The 27,511-nt window shown below is 39.4% G+C and overlaps 1 protein-coding gene across 7 annotated transcripts in view; it reads left to right on the forward strand.

Annotated features, from left to right (window-relative positions):
• The window catches only part of CPQ (carboxypeptidase Q), a 160,322-nt gene that overhangs the window by 44,827 nt on the left and 87,984 nt on the right, over positions 1-27,511 (forward strand). For all 7 annotated transcript variants that reach the window (XM_085221449.1, XM_085221447.1, XM_010709158.4 and 4 more), the window contains one exon: positions 14,290-14,497. In XM_085221449.1, coding sequence (XP_085077575.1) covers positions 14,290-14,497 — 208 coding nt within the window. The remainder of the gene's footprint in view (positions 1-14,289; positions 14,498-27,511) is intronic.

Raw genomic sequence — 27,511 nt, forward strand, 5'->3', positions numbered from 1 at the left:
GTTGCGTTGGGTGGCTACATCTGATGAATAATCTACTAAATAACCATTGCTTTTTGTTTTTTAATAAAATGTGTGTGACTGTTAACATCTGCTGGATTTGAGAATCCAGGTCTTAACACAGATCTGCTGGAAGGATCTGGCAGGAGTTGAATGACACAGAATGGAGTGCATTATTTTGAAATATCATATCTTTTAGTGTAAATATTTAAAAACTATTGGATGATTGTAGCTCAGAGGGTTTGGATTTTGAGATTCTGAGTTTAATTCAGTAGCAACTCACCATGAGATTCTTGAAACTTCTGGGAACAGCATGAAGGAGCTGGAATTTTGTAAAAGTACAAAGCTTTTCCTTGTAACAGATCTTTATCATCAGGGAGAACATTAAGGCTAGAGGTCTTGGGTTTGAAATGTGATTGTGGCAGAGGTCTGAGGTTTGGAAGAAGGATGCTCACAGGAGAAATGTAAGGAAGACTTTAATATTTGTTCTATAACTTGTGTAATGCTTTTCTTTTTCAGGGTGTAGACCATGGTATTTCTTTGAGGAGGGTCTGTGTCACTCTCTTCCTGCAGTCTCCAAAGAAGAAGAAAACAACTTTCAGAGCTCCCAGTTTCAGACTCTGAGAAGGCTGCAGTTGATCCTGGGGAGGCATGGGAGAGCTAGAAAGAGTTTGAAGGGACCAGACGGCTTGAGTATACACTTCATATCTTCAGGGAGGGTGTTAGAGTGGACTGTTTGTGCTTGAGCAGGGAATCAGCACTGTCCAGATGCTGCCAGCACCTGGAATCTAATATCCTGGTCTGCTGAGTTCAGCTCAGAGATCATCAGAGACTGTATGGAACTCCACAAAACTATTTGTTTGTCTTTTTTTTTTTTTTTCTTTTTGCTTAGTTTATAATGCTGAAAATTGAGGAAAACAGAAGTTGTATGCTGCAGTACCAGAGAGAATTCTGATATTTCAGTGTTGCCAGAAATGTGATGTGAATAGGCATACCCATGAGAAAACTAAGCAGAGCTACTTAGAATAATAAGTGCAGCTGCAATTTATGATTTTAGAAACGTAAATGTTTTTCAGTACCTAAAATTAGGCTTCAGTCTATAAAACTTTGTATGGTACTTCTCAGCAACACTCAGTGATGGATTCTTTAACCCTTTCCCACAAAGAGCTTTCCCTATTTTATTTCCCTGTTTTATTTTCCCGTTTTAGCCTTTCCCATTTTATTCCTCTGATATTTTGGTGTTACTTACTGTTAGACTTGAGAGTTAGGGAAAAGGTGGTAGAATCCCGGCAAGTGGGAAAAGTTGACAAGCAACTGAAGAACACCATTGCAAAGCATCAGAAGTGTTCAGGTAATGCTTATCCTTAAGATTTTCTACTGCAAGGAAAGGAGACTGCCATTCATTCCTCTGAGAGTCTTCCCCATAAGGTGTCTAAATTGAAGTAGCTAATTAGTCACGTGTTTAATACAGTTATTTTTTTGGAGAGCAGTTTGAAATGCTTAGATCAGTATCAGCTCATTTTGGATGTCCTTGGCTGTGTATCTGTTTTAGCAGAAGATACGATGTAGAAGGAGAAATGCTGTTGCTTTTAGGTCTAGATGAGTAAAGAAAATATAACAGTATTTCAGAGCACCCAGCTCAGTTTGGTATACTTTGGAAATTGAGGGATATTAGAGCATCTGTGAGATTTGAAGGGATTTTTAGTCCAAGTATGTTTTTGGCTGAGAAGTTCTGACTACAAGCATGCTGTTTTCTACCTCCACAGTCAGAAAGACTGCAGGGGTTAGCAAGGAGTGCAGCTCAGGATCTGACAGAGTTTGTGGCTCAGCCTGGCCACCAGTATTTCAGAAGGATGCTGTCAGAAGGGTCTGTCTCCCATTTAGTGTTTTGGTCTTGACAGGTCAGGGATTTCCAAGGAGGATAATGTTTTATCAGCATCTTTACAACCAGGCCACTCAGTAGGTTTAGAGCTCTCGTAGGAGAGCTAGGCAGTAGGAGGTGGTACTGTGTGAAGTTAGCATAGGTCATGTCTGCTATCAGCTGCCATTGCAGGTGAGAAAGTTCAGTGTCTAAGTTGTGGGTAAAGCACTATGCTCTTAAGCCACGAGTTTTGTTAATACTGATATTAATCAATGGACCTTTATGTTCATGCAGATGAAACTACTAAAAACCCACACTGGTGGCTGAATACAAAGGCTTTGCAAGCTGCAAGTCATCTTTGGGCTGCACTTCAGAGAACAACTGCTTTATACTACACGATGAATAGTTGTGAACTGCATACATTCAGTGTTGTTCTGTACAATCTTGAGTTTGTTTATAAACAAGATAGATTCGAAACAAATACCATCTCCAGTGAACAGCTTCAGTAATTGTTATGCTTACACCTAAGTACAGCACAGAGTATTTTCCTGTTGTTTTACAGAACAACTTTTTGTTTGACAACTGAAACTGTATTCAGCCTATGTACATTAACTTGTAAGACTAACACATTTCTGAAATTATGCTACAATTCTGAGTAAATACGTTTTTAAACAGTTTTTCTATTTGTCAGATCACTGACATAGTTTTCCTGCATAGTGTTCTCCAGGCACCAAAAGTCATTCTTATTTGGCCTTTCAACACTAGGAAGAAAACTCGCAGTTTTTATTCCTTCATTGTTGTGCACTGCTGCAGAAGGTGGGCTTCAGTCTTTTTGTTTCCGGAGCTTTGAGGCCATGCTTGGTGTGCAGTCCATGCTTGTGTGTGAATGCAGCTGACCTGCTGCATGCCCTTCCTCTTGGAGGCTGCTTGAGCAGGAGAGTAGCACCCAGAGCAGGTGAGTGAGGAGTAAGCCCATGGTCCTCCTGCACAGCCTTCTTCTCCTGGAGCTGTTACAGGGAGAGCTGTAGCGGTCTCTTTTCATTTGGTCTGAAATCTTGTGATGTTCCTAAATCCAATTCACTTTCTCCACCATTCTTTTGACGTGTGTGTTTCTATCTCTTCATTAAGGTCCGAAAGTGTGTGTGTATTTAAATTTACTTAGGGTCTGTGAAATTCGTGGTTATTGTTGTACCTTCCTCCCAAAACCTCCAGCCTGCTACCTTTATCAAAAAAACATTTTCCTCAGCAATATGGATAAACTAATAAATTGGAAAGAAAATTGCATCGTTTCAGGCAGTCTTTTTTCCAACAGAGACTCTGGTAGATACTTCTAATTGGATTCTAAAACGAGCCTTAAAATATAAGAGCAGGATGGAGAGCAATCTTTCCTCTCCCTTTCAGCAGGAGATGAAGGAATCCCCACGATAAAATGGAAAGAGAACAAATCTTCAAACAATAAGCAAAATAGTGCGAATAAGTAGAATATATTGCAGAGCACAATAAGCTTGGTATCTAAAACAAAACAGGAAGAGAGGAAGTATTGCCACTTGACAGCCATTTCTTTTTTCCTTTTGAGGAAGGAAAATGACTTGAGTTCTTAAGATTTAACCATCTTATTGGGAAACCCCTACATTCATTTCCTTGTGGCTGCCACTCCCAAGGACACCAGCAGCATGGAAGTGAGTCAGTCATTCTCCCCAGAATGGTTTGCACTAGAAAGATTTTGTGCAGCCCCACGCTCTTCATTCACCGGGCATAGCACTACTTGCAGGGAGAGGAGCTGTTCAGAGGAAAGACAGACCTGCTGGAAGACTTTCTGTTTTATCTGATTTAGATTATGAAGCTCATGGGAGAATGTGCCACAGTCAACAAATACAGCCAGGGAAAGAGTGTTTGTGCTTGGCATGACGTTTTGCCATGCTGCTCAGTATTTAGTCCTAATTTTGAGGAGTGATTCTGATAAGCTTTAAAAATATGTTCTGCTGCTAAAAGGAACTTTTCTGCTTACAGTGGATGACAAATTTGAGGCTGAAAAATTCAGAATGTATCCAACTCTGAGGTGACAGGCAGAAATGTCTGTGTTTTGAAAATAAAAACATACTGTTTTATTGGAGAATGATTTTGTCAAGTTAGTGACAAATAATGTATCCTGAACGCTCAAAAATTTCATATTACATTTCATGAATATCTTTGTATGAGGTGTGAACTGCATGGGCAGATATAAAGATCAGGTGATGCTAAAATAGCTACCTTTGTGTGGAACTACTGAAATCTCTTACTAGAGGGGAAAAATAGGTGATATCCCTTCTGTATTTTTTTTTTTTTGCTAAAATAATTTTTATTCTTTTACCCTCAGCTTGTTTTTTTCACTCAAACACAGTATGTATTGGTTTTTATTCCTTGTTAAATAGAACATCTAGAAGGAGTTCATTACTCTATAAAAATGAAATCTATGTGAGTAGAAAAAGCATTTGTGTAGTGAAAATGTTCCCGAGATTCAGTTTTCTTCAGAAAATATAGAGGCTCAATGAGTGTCTTATAGTAGCTCTTGGTTTCTTTTGGTTTGCTGACTGCTTGAGGCTACATCCAGTCAGGTCCTTTGCTCTTTCTTCTCATATCCTTTATACCTCTTAAATTAGTCAGTTTTTATAGCTTGCTTTTTTTTTTTTTTTTTTTTCCTTTTCTAATTAATGGTCATGGAAGCTCTACTGATATTCTGTGAAAACCCATAAAGAGAAAAAATGATCACTAGATTTTTCTATTTCCTCTCTTCTGTTTCACTCCTGGCATTTAATTCCACGTTTTCTATGATGATGGTATTCAAGTTATCATGTCTAGTTTTTTACTGTTAAAAGTTCTCTCCTTTTGTCCATCTAAATGGTAGGCTTTGGTGCTCAGATGCTCTTCTTTCTCCTGCTGTTTTCAGGTCCATATTAGCCCTCTGTCATTCACATTCATATCCGGTGTTTTTTTCTGGACTTCCCTTGCATCCCTGCTGACCCTTAAGCCTTACTTTTTAAAATGTAAATCTGTATCTTCATGAGGCCTTGTGTTGCAGCACCAGCAGCAGAGAGAGGCTATTCCTAAATATTTTTCCATTTAAGATGGGCTTGAATTTTAGTGTTCTTAGGGAGGACAGTGCCCAGAGAGTGTACTGCTCAGGAGGGCGTGAGGTGTAGAGAAGGAAGGAAGGAAAGCTCCATCCACCCCCTCATTTTTGGACTTGAAACTTTTCCCTTACTCCTCTCCATGTTCCTCTGCAGTTGCCTGTTAGAAAGGAAGAATTTTCATGGTGAGTGAGACCAAGATTGGTATCCTCCTTTCCTACCCTTTTTGCTCAGCTCACTGAAAGCTGTTTCCTGTGTGCTACCCTTTGCCACGATCACCTCTCTGAAGGATGAGGAGCCTGCCCTTCCCATGCCCTAACGCTTTGCATTCCATGCTGGAGGAAGGTAAAGCTCCAGTGTCACTTTGTGTATATGCCTGAGAACAGGACACCATCACCTTCTCTGTTTCGCTGTCTGATGAGGCAGAGACTGGGACACACTGATGTGGTAATTGGTCCTTTCCTGAAAGCTGTGATGCCACTTCACACCTGTTTGTGGATGATCATTTTAACACAAGTATTCCTTATTGATAATAATGTCATTAAGTGGAGAAGGTATGAGGGACAGAAAAGTATTCTGGACAGCTGGCCGGCTACAGTTTGCTTATGTATTGCTGGCCCTGTGACTCCTCTTACATTCTCTGCTTTCCAAATAAAGAAAATGTGTTTTCTTTTGTGTTTGGATTTATTTACATCCTTCCTGTAGGTATAAAATACAACATCTGTTAGCAGAAAGGTTTTTTAATCTGTCCTGTGTACTCACTAGATTCTGGTGATTGTGAGGTCACTGAAGATATAAATACAGATTCTGCTCAAGGCTGAGAAAATAAAAAGGAATCCCTGAAGCCAGAAGTCTTGCAGCTGTTGGCAATTAGGATTGTCACTGTTGTTTCCTCCAGGAGCCCTCTGCTAGCATACCTATGGTAATGTGCAGCCTGCAGCTGTGGTCCCACAAGGCGGGGATGTTAACACAGCAGGAAGGAGGTTGGTTGTTCTTGCTGAACACAAGAAGACCAAACAGGTGTGTGGCTTAAATGGTTCCCTCAAGTTACTGCCAGCTGCTGGAGAATCTGCCTAATGCCTGCAGGATGCAGAAGGTGTCTTACAGCACAAGAGCAGCTGATGCAAGTCTCCACTTCATACTGAAGTTTGGGAAGGCTAGTGCAGGCTGTTCCTCTTTCCCAGCAGTCATACAGTCCTGGGATGAAACTCACTGGATTTGCTCCACTTGATCATTTTATCACTAACAGTTGCTTTCTGCTTCTTGTTTGACAAAGCATATCTAATCTGTGCTATTTTTTAAAAAACTTCTGTGGTTGTCATGGAATTCCCTTGGTGCATGTCATACTGAATGTTATAATGAAATACACGTTAGTTGTGTTCTGTAGCCTAGCAGATATCTAACTATGTCACTGCTATTATGCTTATTTGGTAAAGCCTAATTTTAATGAATGCCTAGCACTGATTAGATGTAGTTTTCCAAATGTTGATTTAAATGGAGCCCATATGGTTACAGAGTGATGCTGTAGTCTTTTGCAAAAGGAGTTTTCTTTGGTAAGACCAAACGTCTCTGGAGTCGTTTGTTAGACTTTCAGCAGATGCTACACCAATTAAAGGTTGGTACATGTAATCTTGAATAGACTGCATAACTCGTTTGCCTGACAGCAGGCAGCTATATTATCTTCTATAATTGTACAAGGTTATGCTTTTCCTTCATAGTTTCTCAGAATTTTCTGTGTGTATTCATGTTTTGTTTTCAATTTAACAGCCTTGCAATTATTTCAACTTGCTGTAAATCAACAAATGAAATCCTAAAAGGCAACATAAAAAGCAAATGAAGCGAGAGAATCTTGGGACAAATGATGACAGAAACAAAAAGTTAGGCTGAATTTATTTCCTTTACATTTTGCCAAGTGACTGTAAATGGGTAATAGTCTCAATTTTATTTTTGAAGTCCTAATTCTTCTGAGGAGATTATCAGTACTTTTCACATTTTGGCTTATTATGTTATGGGTTAGGACATCTTGGCCTCTCTATCCAGATAATGATGGGAATCTTGAACAGATGTACGCAGTGTATGAGTGTGCCCAAGAACAAGATTTGTTTTGTAAGGACTCTGCTGCTGTGTAGGTCTCCTGTGGTGCAAGAAAAGGGAATGTACTCAAGTGGGGTTTAGCCTTTGGCATGTTGCTGCTGATGAATAGAAGGATACTGTGGTGAGGCAGTCACGATTAGCTGTTCTCCATAGATAAGCAGGAGACTGAGGTGTAAAGGCTTCCCTTTTATTTTGATACAGAATCACAGTAGCATCTTCTGTAACATCACTCTTTTAAAAGGTAAAGCTTTGTGAGGGCGAGCAGAAGTATGAGAAGAATGCAATCCAGTTACTCTTCAACTGTATTGCTCTTCAACATCTTTATCAATGATACAAACAGTGGGATTGACTGTACCCTCAGCAAGTTTGGAGATTACACTAAGCTGAGAGGTGCAGTTGGTACAACAGAAGGGATGTACACCATCCAGAGGGACTTGGTCAAGCTTGAAAAGTGGGCCCACACGGATCTGATGAGATTCTACTCGGCCCTGGTCAGGCCTCACCTGGTGTACTGTATCCAGTCCTGGGCTCTCTGGTACAAAAAAGACAGGGATCTCCTGGAAAGAGTCCAGCAGAGGATCACAAAGATGATAAAGGGCCTGGAGCATCTCCCGTGTGAGGAAAGGCTGAGTAACCTGGGTCTGTTTAGCCTTGAGGAAAGAAGACTCAGAGGTTAATAAGTATCCTAAGTGTGGGAGTCAAAGAGACATGGCCAACCTCTTTTCAGCGGTCTATGGGGACAGGACAAGGAGAAACGGCCATAAATTGGAGCATAGGAAGTTCTGCACCAATACGCAAAGGAACTTCTTCACAGTGAGAGTGAAGGAGTGCAGGAACAGGCTGCCCAGGGAAGTTGTGAATTCTCCTCCTCTGATTCAAGGCCCACCTGGACACCTACCTGTGCAGCCTGCTGCAGGGAGCCTGCTTTGCAGGGGGGTTGGACTCAATGATACCTAGAGGTCCCTTCCAAGTCCTACAATTCTGTGATTCTGTGATTCAACAATACCAAGTGCAAGGTGTTGCATTTTGGTCAGGGCAGTCTTAGATAAGCGTACAGACCGGGAGAACACTTTGAGAGCAGCTCTGCAGAGAAGGGCTTGGGAGTTCTGGTAGATGAAAAGCTTGATGTGAGCAAACAGTGTGCACATACAGGCTGGAAGACCAACAGTACCCTGGGCTTCATTAAAAGAGGAATGGCCAATAGAGAGTGAGAGGTGGTTGTCCTCTTCTGCTCTGCCCCTGTAAGGCCTTGTCTGGAGTACTGTGTACTGGTGTTGGGAGCCCAGCGTAAGAAAGATGTGGAGCTGTTGGAACAGGTCTAGAGGAGGTCATGAGAATGATAATAGAGCTGGAGCACTGCTCCTATGAAGAAAGGTTGAGAGAGCTGTGTTTGTTCAGCCTACAAGAGCAGGTTCTGAGGAGACCTCATAGCACTTCTCAGGTGGGAGACAGATTTTTTATGTGGTCTGATAATGATTGGATGAGGGGAAATGGTTTCAAACTAAAAGAGTGGAAATCTAGGTTAGAAACTGGGAGGAAGTTCTTTACTCAGAGGATGCTGAGGCACTGGAATAGACTGCCCAGAGAGGTTGTGGATGTCCCATCCCTGAAGTATTCACGGGCAAGTTGCATGGGACCATGGGCACTCTGATCTGGTGGGTGACAGGGTGACTGGAAATAGGTGATCTTTAAGGTCCCTTTCAACCCAAGCCATTCTATGATTCTTTCATTTTACTACTGAGTTAAGGCTGCGATCTCACTATGGATAAACTTGAGATTAATATAGTTGTAGTGTAAGTCAGGAAAGCATTTTAAGACTTGAATCATGTGGTTAGTGTAATGAAGTTGGCCTGGGTCATGAAGGAAATATATTGTCGTGTGTGTAACTCGAGTTTCACAATGCATTAATGTAAGGGGATAAACTGAGGTTACTCAGGCAAACTAGATTTTGTATTTCCCAACCCAGGGTTAGGAAGAAGAATTGTGCACTGGGGCGTGTGTATACACGTGACGGCTGAAGTAGATCTTTGTATGCTTTCACACTAAGAGATTCTTTTTTTTTTTTTTTTTTTTTTTTAAGAATCATGTTAGAGTTCTTGTAATACCATACTCACTTGTACCTTTAGGATACTGTTAAATTTGCCTGAGGCTTCAACCTGAGCTGCATTTTCTATTAGAGCATTCAGTTTAGCTTGGAGCACTGTTTCATATGTCCTTGGGCATTTTAGCTTAGCTTGGAGATAAGGGTTGATAGTAAAGAAATGAAGTAATGAACCATGCACGGTCAGCTAACACAGTAAAAATAGTTAGAATACATCGGACACCAGCAGCGTATCCCTTCATCAAGTGCTTTTAGTGACTCCACATTTGATTACTTTTCTTGGAAGACAGACTAATTATCTAACAGCTTCTTGACTTTTTTTACCCTTCCTTTGCACTTTTCTGTAAGATGCAAACTACATTTTTTTCATACTCATTATTTCACATGCACTCTTAAGAGAGAATATTTTATTTGTCGGAGTTTCTACTGTTTTTGTTTTTCATACTGTGATACTTCTTAAATTCCATTAAATTCCATTCCAAGATGTGAAATCTAAGTGCTTACCAGAAGCAAAACCCAATAGCTAGCCTTGTTTATCCGAATCTTGTCAAAAGTTGAATAGGAATGTCAAGACTAAATGATGATGAGATTTTATTAGCATTAGTGGATTTGTAAAGAATGTGTTCTTAAGTAGTTTTAAAAAATTGTTTAAATATGGATGTGGGGTAACCCTGTAGAACTAAAATCTAAAGAACAGGTGCTTGTGCTAGAAAATAATAAAGACTCGAACCCCTCCCCATTACTGAACACCAAACTGTGGTATCGGAATACAGGTATGTCAAATATGACATGGTGTAATTACCCTTAAAGTTTTGCTGGATGACATCACTTTCAAGACTGTGTCATTCTGAAACACCAGAAGCTGACATCACCCCCAAGTGTGAGCAGAAAGCACTGAAGGTGCTAGTTCATTGCCTCCAAGAAGAAGCCTGACCAGCAGGTCAAGGGAAGTGACTGTGCCCCTGTACTCTGCTCTTATGATACCTCACCTGGAAAACTGCATCCAGTTCTCGGGCCCCCAACATGAGAGGGATGTGGAGCTGTTGAAACAGATCCAGAGGAGGGTCACAGAGGTAAACAGTGGGCTGGAGCACCTCCTCTACAAGGACAGGCTGAGAGAGTTGAGGCTGGTCAGCCTGGAGAAGAGAAGGCTGTGGGGGAACCTTATAGTGGCCTTCTAGAAGCTGGGGAGGGACTTTTGTGAGGGCATGTAGTGACAGAGTGAAGGGAAATAGCTTTAAACTGAAAGAGGGTAAATTTAGACTAGGAATTAGGAAGAGATTCTTTACTGTGAGAGTGGTGAGACACTGGAACAGATTGCCCAGTGAGACTGTGAATGCCCCCTCCTTGGAGGCATTGAAAGCCAGGCTGGATGGGGCTGTGAGCAACCTGGTCTAGATGAGGCTGTCCCTGCCAATAGCAGTGGTCTTCCCAACCCAAATCATTCTATGATTCTATGAAGAACAAGTGTTGTGAAGACCAGTCAGATTGGCTTTTGAGCTGATTCTCTATAATAATTTTCTTCCTTTTGTTTTTGAGGGGCAAAGAATGAAGGGTGCAAGTCTGGTTATTCAGTAAAATCCTTTTTCTTTAGAAAGAATATCCACAAAGTCATTTTTGTTCAGGCACAGTGAAAGAAATCTTCCCTGTTCCTTGCTACAAAACTTCCCTCTCCTGAACCACTTTTTCTTTGCTCTCTTCTAAGCCAAACTCAGGAGCGCTTCAGTCTGTCTTCATCTTTTACACACAGCCTTATTTCTCTGATTTGTTTAGCTAGTTCTTGCTTAGATCTTGCCATATGGTCAGCAGCTGCTAGAGTTTTTGATTGTCTCTGCATAAAAGGGACTTAATTTACGCAGCTTAGCACTTAAGTATCCTCTTTGACACTTTATTACACAATTTTTTATGTAGATATACTGAACACATTGTGTGTATTGCATGCATGTAAACTTTAATCAGGTATGTCCCAATATTCTCAGTGTTTTCCAGGGATATTTCCTATTATCAGTCTGTGAGTTGGCCTTGTAGCTCTAGAATGCACAGTATGGTGCATACTATGAGGCGCTGAGCCTCATAGTGGTAACTCTTGGAATTATTCTTCCTTTTTGCCTATCAAGTCACTTGGGCATTCACTCATTTCCTTGGAATCCTGATATCAGCTCAACAGTGGCTGACTGTCTGCCTATGGCAAAAAGTCATGATTGGGCACTTGAGTTTAGCGTAGTAATCTTGGTAAAGAAGTAACTCAGGCGTAAAGAAGACAAGACTACCAGGTGTCTTCTGGGTTTAATTTTGGTGCTGGCTAGATAAGCACAGTACATGTAAATGGTCGTTTGTTTCAGATGTGTTAACGTGCACGCATCTCACTACATTGTCAGGAGCCTTATTCACAGTTACAGTGGAGTGCTCGGAGTGAGCATCCGAAAGAAAAGCGATTGCTACTTACACGGGAGAAACAAATATGATTTTAGGGATTTCTTTTGTTGAGCATCTGGGAAGTAATAAGAGGAATGGAATCAATACAGGTGGTGATAAAACCTGAATTATCGCTGCTCAGCAGTTCCACAGCATGTTAGTACTAAGCCATAATCTTGCCAGAAGATGCAGGTGAATGGGCTCATTTAACTGTTTGTTTCTGCACAGCTGTTGAAATTTAAAGTTTTTTGGACCATTAATATATGAAATGATCATACTGTTGGTTGTTGGCTTTTTTTTTCAGTGTATTGTTTGTTTTATTTTTTTTGGAAGGTCTCCTGGTTAGCATTCTGACTATATCCCCAAACTCTCAAATGCTGAACATGTGCAGCAAATTCTTGTAGCAGTTTAAAAATTGGGGTCAGGGTCTGTTGCAGGGGAAAAAGGAAAGAAAAAATCCGTAAGATCTGAACTTGTAAGCCCACATGAGTGCATCCAGCTCAGCTAGGATTCTACAGCACAAGGATTCTGCCTGCTTGAAATTTCTCTGGAGTTTGGGGATTCAAGGGGAGCTACTGGGCATCCCACCTGCACGGCCTTCCTGGCAAGGAGCAATGACTTCTTAAACTACCGCCACCTAATGAGCAGATCGATCCACACTCTGAAGCAGCTCCCATGGAAGCTCTGTAGATGATTTTTAGTATTTATTTTCAAATAAATGCTTTCATATATCTTGTCTGCTAGTTGTGTTATGGGCTATGTATGATACATCTTACTGTTGTTGAGATGAGAGGGATTTACTCTAAAGAACTACAACTGAATGCTCTCTCCCATTTTATCTAATCTGTATCTCCAGAAAGTGGATCTCTCCACACATCTTCAGATTTCAAATGTATTTTTCCAAATTAGAAGACACAGATTTGTTGTTTAAATATGTATAAATATGTGTCTACTGCTGTAAGTATGGCTGAAGTATAGGACGTAGCCCTGGGCAAACAGCTATGGGTGTCTCTGCTGGAGAGAATGTGGACCAGATGGTTTCAGAGGTATGTACCTGCCAACCTGAGCCATTCTGTGATTAACACTTATGTGGATAATTTAATAGCTAGTGTGAGAAATGTCTGTAATCTGGCCTCAAAGCTTCAACTTCAGCCCTTCTTTTTTGGGCAACAAGTAGGTAAGAAAATAGTTTAGTTTTAGAGATTTCTACTGGAAACTTCATTCACAGGCATTTCACTAATAAAGTCATTATTTAGTAACTGAGATAAATAGTATATTCATGAGTATTGAGGAAGCTTTTACATGACTGAGAATTTTATGTATACTGGAAATGCCTCTCTTGGGCAGCATCTGAAACACAAGAATTATGAAGTAAACCTGAAATGAAGGGAGAAAAATCTGGTGGGAGGTGTACCAATATTATTTCAGCATAAAATCTCAGTGCAAAGATGGCCAGTACTGAAGATCAGCTCATGCAGAGTTTTTGCCCTAATATTTCAGTGTGCAATTCCAAGCTTACTTTGGGATTTAGGACATGTAGTTGTATAACAATTTCATGTCATTTCTGTGAAATCAGAATGGTTCTGAGGTGTGCATTGAGTCTGTCCTCATCATAGTCTCTGAAGAAAGGAGTGATGTTGCTCCCACTTAGTGAATAGGAAACAGAGGAAATGATTGTTTTAATATCAGGAGTATTTTCAAATTTGGGCATACATGTAGTTCCCAGTTTCTCTTTTTTTTCTGCATATAGTTTTTCTGCAGATCTGATCCAAAGATCTTAACCATGGCACCAGAAAATGAGATAAATAATGGCCTAATTTGGAAAAAATGTTGAAGGAACTTGTTGAAGAACTCGTCCATTAACTTTTAGCAGTCCGTGATGCCAGACATGGAGGCACCTCAGGTAGAACAGAAGGAGCTTCTGGAAGGGAAATATATGCTGTCCGTAGTCGTGAAACATCTGCAGCTTTCTTGGAGAAAACAGAGTTATATTGGAAGAAATATGGCTACCTAGTGCTATCTTAGTGAAAGAAAATGTGTAACTGTAAGATTAATGCTTTTTTGTGATTTTTGTATGATTTCTTTTTAATTTTATCTCCACATTTCCTTAAATGAATGGAAGCATTCAATGGCGTATATTTTTTCTTCATTTTGTGCATAATTTGCCTAAAATTTACTGTTTTTAAAAAAATATTTTATTTCATCAGCAGGTGGTGGCTGAAGTCTCTAGTGCACTGAGAATGAGTAAATGTGTACTTTATGGTTTCATTGTCTTTCTGAAATCTCTCATATTAGTGTTCTTCAAAGTAGATGTCATTTTGACAGCCACTCTGATGCTGAAATAGGTGAAGTAATGAATACTATTTTTGTTATTTGTCACAGGAAAAAAAAATGCACTTACTGACTTTTCATTGTTTTTCTTCCTGATGAAGTAGCAAAATGTGGTATCAGAGGATTTACTACTGTAATGTCAAAGCACCTAAATTGTGCTGACACAGAATAACTTCCCAGGAATGATGACGGTCAGATATACTGATTAGTATAAAACCGCTTGAGGTATTTTCTAGAAAGATTTATTCCAACATAACTAGTATATTCCTTTTGACAGTGACACTGGGGATGGAAGTGGAAGTGTTCTTTTTAATAATTCTATAATGCCGATAATAACTTACAAGCTAAGTTGTTAACACTGTTTTATTTTTCCTTTCCTGTAGCCCACATACTGGCTGGCAGAACTATCAGTCTGGCATACCCCAGATTCCCACTGCTTGCATCTCTGTGGAAGATGCTGAAATGATGTCACGGATGTCTTTCCGAGGCACTAAGATCGTTGTGTACCTGAAGATGGGAGCCAGGACCTACCCAGACTCTGCTTCTTTTAACACAGTGGCAGAAATAGTTGGAAGCAAGTACCCAGAACAGGTGAGTGAGAATACAAAAATAAACTCATTTTGCCCTTAAAAATCTGAAGAAAACCCCAAAGAACATCTATTCATGAGATACCCTTCAAATGAGTATCTCTGGATCGCCTGTTCTTCCTCATTTTGGACTTGTTGGCATTTTGTTGTTTTCCAGGTAGCAGGGTTGAAACCACTTGGCTCATTTGTAATCATAGGATCATAGAATGGTCTGGGTTGAAAAGGACCATGCTGATCATATAGTTTCAACCCCCCTACTATGGACAGGGCTGCCAACCACTAGGCCAGGCTGCCCAGAGCCACATCGAGCCTGGCTTTGAATATACTCGGATGTGCTATTTTTCAAGACTATAAGAATTGCCGTGTTCTAAGAACATGAAATTCAACTAACTTGTACACAATTTAACATCTTACTTCGTTTCCAAACTTAAAGCTTGCATTAAGTGCTATCTGCACAGATATTGCAGAGCACCTATGCAAGCAAAGGTGAAATCCTAGCATTGCAATAATACAACTATTATTTTAAATAATAAGTTAAACTTATGGTTACGAGAAGGATTTGTACTTGGAATTTGCTTATTTTTCTATTAGTAATCTACAAGCAGTTTCATCATCAGCCAAATAAAGCATGTTCTGCTGTCTGGAAATAAAATTGTTTTCTTGAGATTTCCTTAACTTTGAAAATGAATATAAGATGTCAGTTTATCTTTTTTAATTTTAATTTAATTTTATTTTACTTTCTACATTTAGCTGAAATTGTGTGTGTGTCAGATAGGAGAAACTGTCTACACTAAGAAGTATCTGCAATCTGTTTGAACACTGGTTGCTGATTTCAATTTCAAGACATTCTTGTTGCTTTCTTTTTTCTTCCAAGTTCTTAGCCAAAAATCATACAAAGTACATTTGGAGAGCTGGAGGACTTATCCCTAGTATGAGATCTTCTGTGTCAGCTTACAACACAGAATGAATTTTCTGGCAGTATGTTTTTTCATGAAAATGTTGATGCAACCTCACTTGTAGCAGCAGTAGGAAGTTGCTGCTGAAGTACATCTACTGAGCCATGATTGCTTTCTAAACATTGTAGTCTTCCAACTTCATGGATAAACTGGCTGTAGTTGTTACAACATTTTATCTGTTCCAAGACAGAAATTCCATAGTGTTTGGGAACTGTTGAGTCACAGCCTGAACCTCTGATTAATCACCTGAGGCAAGCACTGAGTCAGCCATGGGAGCACAGGTGAAGGCAATTCAGCTGTGTGACCACAGGGGGTGGAGCCTGGCTGCACCTCTCCTAGACCCATTTCAGGGCTGACTGACACAGAGGCAGATCTTTTTCTGGAGATTTTTCCTTTTGGAGTTTTTTTACTGTGAGCTTAAGACACAGGTGAGCATTTCATTTTTGATTGTTTCTTTCCACCATGATAATCTTTCTAACTATAAACCTGTAAAATACCATCCTGACCATGCTACTCTTCTAACTGTACGTTTGTTAGTTGTACACATAGCTTTGGCTTTTGATGTCTTAAAATCCTCAGTATTAACACAAATATGCAATTTCAGAAGCTTGATCACTGGACAAAGAGATAAGTAATGACCATTGTGGTTGATTTGTTTACGTACCGTCAGCTGTGAGTTTAGCTTCATAGAATGTGTACTGAGTTAAAGACAGTGCCCAAATTTATAAAATAATTTAAGTGCACGTCATCCGAAGAGGAGTAATGTGCTAATTAGCTAATATGCTACCTTTCCTGAGTTATGTTTGCTGGATTTCAGTAGTATGGCATTTCAACCTGGATTATAAAGTGTCCAAATATAACCTTCAAGTATGCTTTCAAATGCACTTTGCTATCCTGCTCTGTGTCTCTAAGTAATGAAATAGATTGTGATCTCTTCTTACCCCAAAAAGCTCGGGTTTTTGAAATGCTGGATAAAGGCTTATTTACAAACCCCCTGCTGATGTTAATGGGAGTGGTAGCGTACACACTTTGAAAAAGTAACCAAGGAACAGAAAAATAAAACAAGTGAATGTTTAGGTTTTTTAGTGCTCAATTCCTGGAAGCTTAATAGATGCTTCACTATGCTAATTCAACTTTGTTATCCAGAAAAATCTAACTATTCAGGCAAAAAAATACATTGCAGACCCAAATTCTTGCAATGCCTTTTATGCCAAAGTATTTAGAAATGCATTACAAGTCCAGTGGAAGAGAAAGGTGCTGTTTCCTGTGGGCCAAAATTTCAACTTGAGGTTTGAAATGAAACAAAGGCAAATCTGTATCTCTGAACTCTGGGTGAGAAATCAGCAGCGGGTGGTATAGCTGTGACAAAGGTCTAAAGTCATACAGTTCAAATTAGTCTGGAGCCTGTGAAACATTACTGATCACAGATATTGCAGTTAATTATAAGTTAAAAGCTGGAACAGAATTGAAAATGAGGGTCACTGTGGAATACAGATGAAGTCTGGTGAGAAGTGACACAGTTCTAGATATAACTATGTTAGGAATGCCTGTGATTTTGTATATATTTACTAGAATTTAATATACTGCCTGGTTTATAAATCATTCATTCCTCCTCTGAGATTTTAGCATGTTCGTTAAAAGTAATTACCAAGACATAATTGTTTAAAAACTCTATCTCTCGCAAGCAGTGTTGATTATTATTATTTCACCACTGACCGCTCCTGCAGCATGTCAGTTCAGAGCCTCCTTTTTAAGTCATTTTTCCATGTGGCTTTTTTTTTTTGTGTGTGTGTGTGTGTGTGTGGATTCAGGCATGTAGCAATGGAGGAGGGAAAAAAAAAAAAAAAAAAAAGAAAAAAAAAGAAAATAAAGTAGTTGAAATACTTCTGGCCTGTTTTCTTACCAGTGCTTTGTTTCCTTTTTTGCAAGGAGTGTTTGATGTCATGATAATTGATAGAATTGTTGAACTTGCAAACCTTTAGTTAGGCTCCCATGCTTAACTTTAATACATTTACATTTCTGAATAAGTTAAAGCAATGCAAGAAATATAATTACTGTATTGTGAAGCATGAAGCTCATGCATGAATCTTCAAAAACAAGTAATGTGACTTGGGTGCACATCTCCATGCACCCAGTAATGGTTGTTTGAACAGTTAACCCAGTGATATTTCTTCTGTTTGGATCTGTCCTTTTGGTTTGGCCAGACAGTAGCAGTAAACAAATGCTTTGATGTCAGTTACTCCAAGTAAGATAAGTGCATTTTGAAACTACCTTAAGTTGCAACTTTGCACTACTAAGTTTTTAATTGGGGTAGAAAAAACCTGAACAGTAAAGGTAAGTGTGCTTTATCCCAGTGTAGTACAATCCAGTGTGCCCCTGTTTTGCTTTCTCTTGTGTTACTCCTTCTAAGGTAGGGAGGTGCAGCTCTCCCATACAGCTTCCTTGTTGATGTTGCAGTGGACATGACTGCATGTTCTGAGCACACGCATCCGGAGACATCCAGCATCATCACTGTTGCTCCTCAGGTGCTTGCTTAGTTCCTGCTGAAGCCTAAATCCCTTTAAGTGCCCAAAGGAGGTGAGGCTGTGCCCACAAGATAATGAATTCAAGATCAAGGTTTTCTACGTATAAGTAGGTAGAAAGCAATGGGACCAAACATGCTATGACTTGATGCCCTGGCAAACTTCCTGAGCTTGGAATCGCATTCCCACGGTGCTTAGGACAGCAGGAGAGTGGAAAACCTGCGGGCTGTGGGGCTTAACGTATTTCAGCCCACATGGCTCCTGACAGTTGAGCCAAAGACTTTGTTAAATGAAAAAAATATGGCATCAGAACCTGTTGAGTTTCAGGCTATTGCAGAGTAGAGATATTTGCAGTCTGCTCCTAACTTTTGTTTTGGGAAAGGCGTTTTTGGAACATGTTGTTGAACCTGGGACGATACTGTTAGCATCCTTTTGTACTGCATTGTGTACTGGTGAGTTGTTTTATATAGGCTGTGTAAACTGGCACTGCAGACTGACTGACTGAGAAATTCACGAGTTAACTAATGTGGTTTTCATTTGAAATTCAGGCAGAGCTGGCAGTAAAACATGTTTGTCTTTTCATTTTAATATAGATGTAGCGTGATTGGTCTTTAAGTGCAGAAGCAACCATTCCCATCACTGGGGAAATGATACATATAGTGGCTGTTTCTTGCTAGTCTGGCTTCAATGTACCTAATGTGCCAAACATGGAACTGCAAAATATTTGATTAACTGCAAAGGTATCAAAGCGGATAAAGATGTAATTCTTCTGTAAGCCTGACTTTCAGTATCTTTCCGTACTGCGTATTTCTTGGTGCACAGTGCTTTTTTACTTACTTTACACTTAATAAGTGATGGGAAAACAGTTTCCTTAGTACCTTACAAAGTACATACATTTAATGATTGCTCATTATTCTGTGATCTAGCATAAATACTGTAGAGCACAAAGAGAGAGGTTTATAAGTGGCTTTTGTAGAATCCTGAATAGCTGTTCCAGGAATTCACTATACACTGCTTTTTTACCTCCTGTTTTTATGGAGTGCCATATCTACAAAAAATACCATTTGAAAAGTGACTGTTTTGAACACCACAGACTTAAAAGACCGTTAAAGAATGTCCTGTAGCTCTGAGCCAAGTTTGGATGGCATTTTGAAAGTAGCAATCCTAGGAGTGACCTGAGAAACAGAGATGCTAAGGTAATAGATTGTGAAGTTCTTTACCAATCTGTGATTGATGTAACAGAATCTGTTCTACAAGGGAAAAGGCAGCTTATTTGCTTTTACATTCTTCTTCCTTTTCTTATGTCAAAAATCAGCCCTTTCTTGGAATTTGTGATACTGGGCAAAACTCCAGGGAACAAGAGAACATAAAAATGTCCAGGCTTCTGAGTCTGTTTGGCATTCATGCACATAAGGAAAGAAATCATTTGTAGACCCCCTCCTCCTCCAGCAAAAAAAAGTATCAGGGGAAAAAAAGGGCTTCTCTGAAGATGTGTAATACTCAGTACAATGTTGTTTTATGGCCTGGCATCAGTTCTACATATGTTAACAAAATGTCTATCCATTAGCCCTTTGATGTGGCTTCCAGATATCCCTATGTTCAAACTAAACCATGCATACAATGGAATTTTGAGCAGAGATGTTTTAAGAGCCTGGTGCCATCACGTTATGGCTCCATTAGCACATTTACTCCATGTGGGTTGTTTTGCTTTTCGTTTCAAAATGTTGGAGGGTTTCTAAGTGCCTTTTGTGAGGTTGTCTTGTGTGACTGTAAGCTGATGCTTGTCACAACTACTCTCAGAATTGAGGAGATGATCATGGAGATTAGGTTTTCCAAAGTGTCAGCCCATTACTTCGTAGTCACAGACTGATGGGAAAGAAGGAGAAAGGGTATTATTTCTTTCAGCAAAAATGAACCCCAAAATTTCAAAGAAATTTTTCCTAACAATTCTTTCTCTACTCTCTCTCTGGTTTCTTTTTCACCCAGTGTACGTGTGTGTGTGTGCGCTTTATTAGTATTAGGACTTTGCATTAGTACATGGAGGATTGCTTTTATGATGTGACTTGTGGGAGTTAAGAACAAACTATGGAGGTACCCTAAACAGACAGACAAGAGGTCTTGTCATGATAAAAAGTCAAATCAATATGAAATTTCTGATATGGAGGAAAACTTTTCTTCTAACTTGACAATTTTGTTGTTTTTTGTTATTTTTTTTCAGTCTGCAAATGGAATTTTCAGTCCAAATTGCACACTGAATTTTGTGGTGTCTAGAGCTTGGCAATTCTTCTAAAACTTGAACTGCTCATTAAAACCCAAGAGCTGACTGAAAGCATTTAATTCTTCTGGGGGAGAACTTGGCAGTAGTTTTCTTTAAGATTCTGGGTGACCAGTGAGTTTTCAAGTAGACTTTTTTTTTTTTTTTTAATAAATCTCAATATCTGGGTATGCAACAAATACATCTTATCGGTGACTTATGTTTGCAGGGGGCAACAGTCAAAAATCACTGTACTGCTTTGATAGAGTCAGAAATATCAGTGGAATGAGTGCATACTTATGGAAGAAAGATTCAAAACAGCTTTAAAAAGAAAAAAAAAAAGATACTTCTGATAGTTTGGGTTCTGCTGATCATTGAGAGGTCTCCAGGTCCTGTGTCTCTCAGCTTGATGACCATGGAATCATAGAACCATAGAATGGCCAGGGTTGAAAAGGACCTCAAAGATGATCTAGTTTCAACCCCCTTGCTATGTGCAGGGTTGCCAACCAATAGACCAGGCTGCCCAGAGCCACATCCAGTCTGGCCTTGAATGCCTCCAGGGATGGGGCATCCACAGCTTCCTTGGGCAACCTGTTCCAGTGCATCACCAACCTCTGTATGAAAAATTTCCTGGGAAATAAAAAACAAACGCATTCTGAAGACTTATCTCCAAAATAGTTTTATGTAGCTGTCCTTTATCTCATGCTGTACTTTGTAAAGGTAGCTGTTGACAGGTGAAACAGTTGTAAAAATGGACAGTATTTTTATCCTGATAACAGAAATTGCATAAACAGAAGTCAAGCATTTACTATTTCAGATCACATAAAATTAACAATTGGCACAGACCATTTTAGAGTAGACACTTATTAAAAATAAATTAAGATGATGCAAGAACAGAAGCAAGGGATGAGCTCCGTGAGGTGCAAGCAAGGCAGCAGATCTTTACAAGGATTGTCCTCTTGCCAACTGAAGCACTGGAGCTGTCAGTGTGTATGAGCCACAGCTTTACCTGCCTTCCCTGCTTGCTGTCCAGAGGGAGCTGCGCCTCTTTCACATGGGATGATTTAACCTGCTGGCAAGCAAGTGGTTGTGTTTTAGGTTGCTGAAGTGCCAGGCTAACAATGACCAGGGATGAGGACTGTGATCTGAAAGTTGAGTTTTAGCTACTTTTCTTGCTAAACTGCCACTGGTATTTGTGATGATAGAAATGACAATGGAACAGTTAGTTTGCTGGTGAACGTATCTAAGCATACAGTTTTGTAGTCCTTTTTGATGATACCAATATAAGCAGATCCACTGTAATATTTTTTTCTTTTCACTCATTCCTTTGTCTCTACTCCCACACAGTAGTTTGAAGAATTACTGTGGGTTTTATTTCAGTAATAATTTACAAATACACATAGGGTTTACAGAATGATGGTGGAAGCATTTTTTTTTTTTTTCCCCACATTGAAAAAGATATCTTCTAAAATTACAACAGATCCTTCTTGCATTCTAATACACAAGAGTATCTAAAGGGTAGTTCTTGGTTTGGCAGATGTAATAGTTGCCTGAAGCATGAATTAAGAAACCACAATACTGAGGAAGAAGGAGGGAAGAAGCTATATTCTATTTTTCATTCTGAATAAGTAGGTGCCAGAAATGCTACTGCCAGGTATCAAGGATTAGTGCAAAACCATCTGTTCACTACTATAGAAGTCAAGTAGCTGTAGTAACATGCTTCTATTTGTTAGGGCAGACTATATGTTAGACCTTCTATGACAGGAGAACTACCAAGAGATTTTGTGAGTTTGTAGTCCAGGCGATGAATGCAGTGTTTAATACATATTTTCATGCAAGTTTAATGAGAAACAGCATGTCTAAGAACATGTGGGTTAGATGCAGAGATCTGTTTGGTACAGATTCAGAGATTCCAACAAATAGGACTAGTGTGGAGGAAGATTTGATTAGTGGAGTAGAAAGGAAACTAAAAGGTGTGAAACCTAAAACATGAAGGCTGGAGCTGAGGTGAAAGAGGAAAAGAACTTGGCTTGCTCAGACACACTGAAACACTGACAGAAGCAATTCAACTGTATAGGAACTAAACAGTAGAGGTGTTATGGCAAGAAGTGGTTGTAGTAACTGAGAGAAACAATTACTCAAATATATAGCAGTTAGAATTTTTAATGGTCATGAAGATGGCATGTTTGAAAGATGCTGAACCAGCAGCAAAAACGTGGGTAGACTTCATATACTGTGAATTCACTTGCTACGGTTTCATGCTTTGCACTTTTGCTTGGAGAACAAGATGCAGAGAGAGTTGATAAAAATGGTGCGGCTGACCACAGTTGCTGTGGTTTTTAAGACAGTTAGGCTCTGTTCCTTGGTTTGCCTCACTAGTATATTCTTCTAAACTTTGATATCATTATATCATTCGTTCTTGTTGCTTTATACAATTGTTACACAATTTTTATACATTTTCATCAGCTTAAAAAAAGTCCCTTAGGCTTCTGAGATCTTAAAGGCCTTGCTGTTTTTCATTGAAACTTCCTTGTAAATTGTACTCACAATGATTCAAAGGTGTTTATTATGATTTGGCAAAGCAAAACAAGTTGTAAAAGCACATGGTACCAGGAAGGTTTGTTTAAAATGATTGTTAATAAAATGTTATTCCTGATGGGATGCACCTAAGAGTGCTGAGAGAACCGGCAGGTGTCATTGCAAGGCTGCTCTCAATAATCCTTAATTGGTCATAGTAGCTGGGGAAAGTGCCTGAAGACTGGAGGGAAGCCAGTGTCACTTGTATATTCAAGCAGGGCAAGAAGGAGGACCCAGGGAACTACTGGTCAGCCTCACCTTGATCCCTATGAATATGGTGGATAGAACAGCTCAGCCTGGGAAACAATTCCAGTCATGTGAAGGGCAAGGAAATGATTCTGTATTCAGCAAGAGCTCACCAAGGGAAACTCATGCTTGACCAATCTGATAAGTTTCTGTTATTAAATGACCAACCTGATGGATGAGAGGAGAGAAGTGAATACTCATTAAGGCCTTTGGCACTGTACCTATGTGATCTGTAACTAGTGTAGCACTTCAGGTCTCAGTACTGGGTCCAGTCCTAATTAATATCTTCATTGAAGTTCTGGATAATGGGGCAGAATGCGCCTTCAGCGTTTTTCCTGGTGGTATAGAACCAGATGAAGTGATGAATATGCCAGAGGGCTGTGCTGCCATCCAGAAGGACCTTGACAGGCTGAAGAAACGGGCTGACGGGAACCTCATGAAGTTCACCAAGGAGAAATGAAAAGCCCTGCAGCTGGGGAGAAACAGTCCCAGGCATCAGCACCTGCTGAGGGCATCCAGATGGGAGCAGCTCTGCAGAAAAGAGCCTGGGGGTCCTGGTGGACACCAAGTTGAACATGAGCCAGCAACGTGCCCTTGTTGCTAAGGAGGCCAATGATATTCTGTGCTGCCTTAGGCAGATCAAGGGAAGTCATCCTGCCCTTCTACTCAGCCCTGCTGAGGCTGTACCTGAAGTGCTTTGTCCTGTTCTGCTCCTCCTCACTGAATGACCTGGACATACTGAACGGGGCAACCAAAATGCTGCAGAGTATGGAGCACCTCTTCTGTGAGGAGAAGCTGAGAGAGCTGGCACTGCTCAGCCTGGAGAAGATAAGGCTCAGGGAGATCTCATCAGTGTCCATAAACACCTGAATAGAAGGTGCCAAGAGGATGGAGTGAGTCGTCTTTCAGTGGTGCCCAGCGCCAGGACAAGAGGCCATAGACACAAACTGGAGCACAGGAGGTCCCTCTGAGCACCAGGCAGCACTGCTGCACTGTATGGTGCTGGAGCACTGGGGATCCCTAACATTCTTGAGGATGTTCAGAAGCTACCTGGGCCTCCTGCTCTGTGTGTCCCTACTAGAGCAGGGATGGGCCAGATGGCCAGAGCATCCTACCAACCTCAGTCATTCTGTCATTCTGACTCTTTTCAGTCATATTGGTCAAAAAAGTTAAACTACTTTATGTGTTTAGGAACGAAATCCTGCACTGACAGTGCATAAACTAGAAACCGAAGTGTAAGCATATAAAGTAATGATAAAACACTTAAGAAAATACAGTGCTGTTTTGACTTCTTAAATAGAAACTAAATCTCCAGTTTTTATTGTATCATTATCTCCCATATTTTTTCTTTTTGTGGAAATACTGATATTTAGAAATTTATCTGTACCATACAGGTTCTGCAAATTCCTACTCTTTGTATTATGGTTTTAATTGAAGTCGAAAAGGAAAAAAGCAAAGGGCCTATTAAAGGACCTTTAACAGAAAATTTACTTTGTACTACAGGTTCTGTATGTATTCTTCTTTATATACACTCAAAAATATATTTCTCACAATCTATGTTTGCTTTCCCTGTTGTTTTTTTATTCTGACATTTATTCCATAAAGTTGGTTTACAGATTTGAACAAAAGAAAAACTGAAATGGTTATTATTCTGGTAGTTGCAGAGTCCCTCAACATCTGATTTCCATTTCAGTGTTGGAATTTACAACCACGTTTGTGAAATATTAGTCTCAAGAACAATGTATAATGGCCTGATATACACTGCTTAACTCCCACCCCCTAGCCCATATCTCATTTCATCTAATCATACATAAATTGTCATATACGGGGTGGAGAATGGAATAATACCATGATGTAAGATGAAACAATATTCTGTGAACTCTACTGCTTTAGAAATTGCACCAAATCAGTGTTTTTTCAACTGCTGATACTTAAGTAGAAGTAGGATTTTCCTTAGCTCAGCAGGGAGGATGTTAATGCTGTCTCAGTACTTCTGTATTATTTAAAAATCTGGGCTTTATTTTTTAATTGTTTGCCTGGTCTAATGGTTACTGAGCTTAGTTTGTACTTTTACTGATGTCAATGAGACAAAGATTTCTCTCATCCTCTAAGTGTGCCAAGTTTAATGTATTGCTTGTGGGAGAAGTTGTTTTGTGAAATAATATTCCTTCATTCTAATGGAATTTGTTGCTGTAAGCTATAAATATGAGCTACAGTTACAGAACACCTTCTTCTGTGATGTCCTGCTCAGCAGAGTAGAGCATGTTCTACTATTCCAAATGGGAAACGTCTGTCACCCAGCTTCTTGCCAACATTTATTATTGAGCTCTAAAATGCGATGTCCTCACTCCATTTTCTCCTTCCAAATCATACAGAAGAGGACTTTAGATAATATTACTCTTTGTGAAGGAAAGGAAAAAACACTATCTTGAACTGTTGACAAGTATGTTCCTCTCCATCTTATCTTACAAGAAGATAGTACAGCTTGTGGTCTGTTTGCTTGTATAATTTTGTTTCTTGGCATTGCAAACCTGAAGTCAGAGATTTCAATATCTTGGATATGTGTTCGTTGCTTTTGCCTGATATCCACTGACTTCAGTTTATATGCTAAAGTACTGCAGGAATATGCTCACTTAACTGGAAATAATGCTCAGCTGATAGTACATTTGACTGTCTCTTAACACATTCTGCAAGTTGTTCAGCAAGTCTTTCTGGAAGTCTGCAGCTGTTACACCGTGCATATAAATAGTCCATGGTTAATAAGCCTATTTATAGCAAGCACAAGTCTGAAGGTTGTTTGTTTCTCATTCATTAGAGTTTCCAAGCTTCAAATAAGTTAGACAAGATGATTGGGTAGTACACTTACCACCAAGTATGGTGCATTGACTTTTTCATTGATTAATTTGTCATTTAATTTAAAATTGCCTACACAAATTTAAATGCTGACTTTCAGGGAAGAGATACAACGAAGTATACGGCAAAGAAATATAAATAAGCTAGCCTTTGATAGAATGGCTAAATTTCAGTAAATTTGGTGTTGATAAATTTCTACATTGTATTAAAATGAATAATGCTTTATGTCCCTTATATGCGGACGTTATAAGATGCTCAATTTGCAGTTAGAGAGCAGCATAACTGCCCTTTTCATTTCTGTAAAATAACCAGCAAGCCTTTCAGAATGGCTGAGATTATTTACTGCAGAAAGTCAGCAGTGGCAACAGGTGTTTCTATTTACCTGTATCAGATTTTTCTGTACCCTGGTAGGTGGCTCATATGGGATTCCTGCCCTGTTTGCTGAGCGCAGTTGTGATGTATTTAGGATTGAGTAGATGTGGTAAAAATTGTGGCATGAAAGTAAAGAGGCGACATCCAGCTGTTCCCTGGAAATGGGTGTCTTACCATGTAAAATGAGCTTGTTTTAGGCACAAATTAGGGACTGAAGGATGGCACTTGGAGTAGGTGTTTGTACAGAAGCAATTGAAGACATTTGACAGTCTTTCACGAGTGCCAAAGGTTCAGGTTGTGGAGAGAGTATCTGGTTATATGGCATGCTGTAATTACTGCAAAAGTTTTGTTTATCTTATTGTCTATGCACACGTTTAAAGGTGTTTTAGTGACCTGTAAGGATAGGATTTTGCAATGTCATAAACCACGAATGTTAGCTATATAAGATCCAGCCAATAATCCAGACAGTAATATACAGATGGAAAAATATGTAATTTGCATGTCAAATAATTTGCTGCTATATTTGATTTTGTTCAAGAAATCCGAGTTCCTATTGAAAGCAGTAAGATAATACAATTTTGTTTCCCAATTAGGAAAAATTATATTTAAGGGAAAAACAACTAGAAATACCAACAAAACCATTCTCTTCTTAACAGAGAATCACTTACTGCATTTAATTAAGATGATCTTCCAAAGCCACCAAGAAGTTAAAGAAAGAACAGCTAATTGCAGTAATTTTAGCTGCTTAAACCCACAGTGCCATTGAAATAATTTCAAGAGTTGTACATAGAAGTGGGTTTTTGTGTGTTTCTAAAGAATTGTTTTTTGCCTGAAATTGTTTTTGTTTAAATGTGTCTTCAAAATAAATAAGAGTTTTTTCTCTGAGGGTGGTACAAAAAGATGCTAGTGTATTTTCAGTAAGTTCATTTTTCTTCTTTGAGCACTTTAAAATCTATTGATGAATCTTTAAAACAGGAAACTGATCTTTCTTTTCATTTATCTGAAACCACATGTTTAATTGTAATGTGGATCATAATTGCTAATATCAATTTACAGCTGGGATGTTGAACCAAGTGGAACCAGAAGTTAGCTGTAGTGCCATGAGCAAAGGAAACTTATTGCTGTTTGGATGCAACATTGACCTGGGATATGAATGTAGTGTCAGTAGGTAATGTTTTCTCTTTCCTATCATGCAACTCAAATTATCTATCTCCTGTGATGGAGAATAAGAGTTGTCT

Source organism: Meleagris gallopavo, chromosome 3 (assembly GCF_905368555.1).
Source record: "Meleagris gallopavo chromosome 3, MGAL_WU_HG_1.1, whole genome shotgun sequence".
Lineage (NCBI taxonomy): Eukaryota > Metazoa > Chordata > Aves > Galliformes > Phasianidae > Meleagris > Meleagris gallopavo.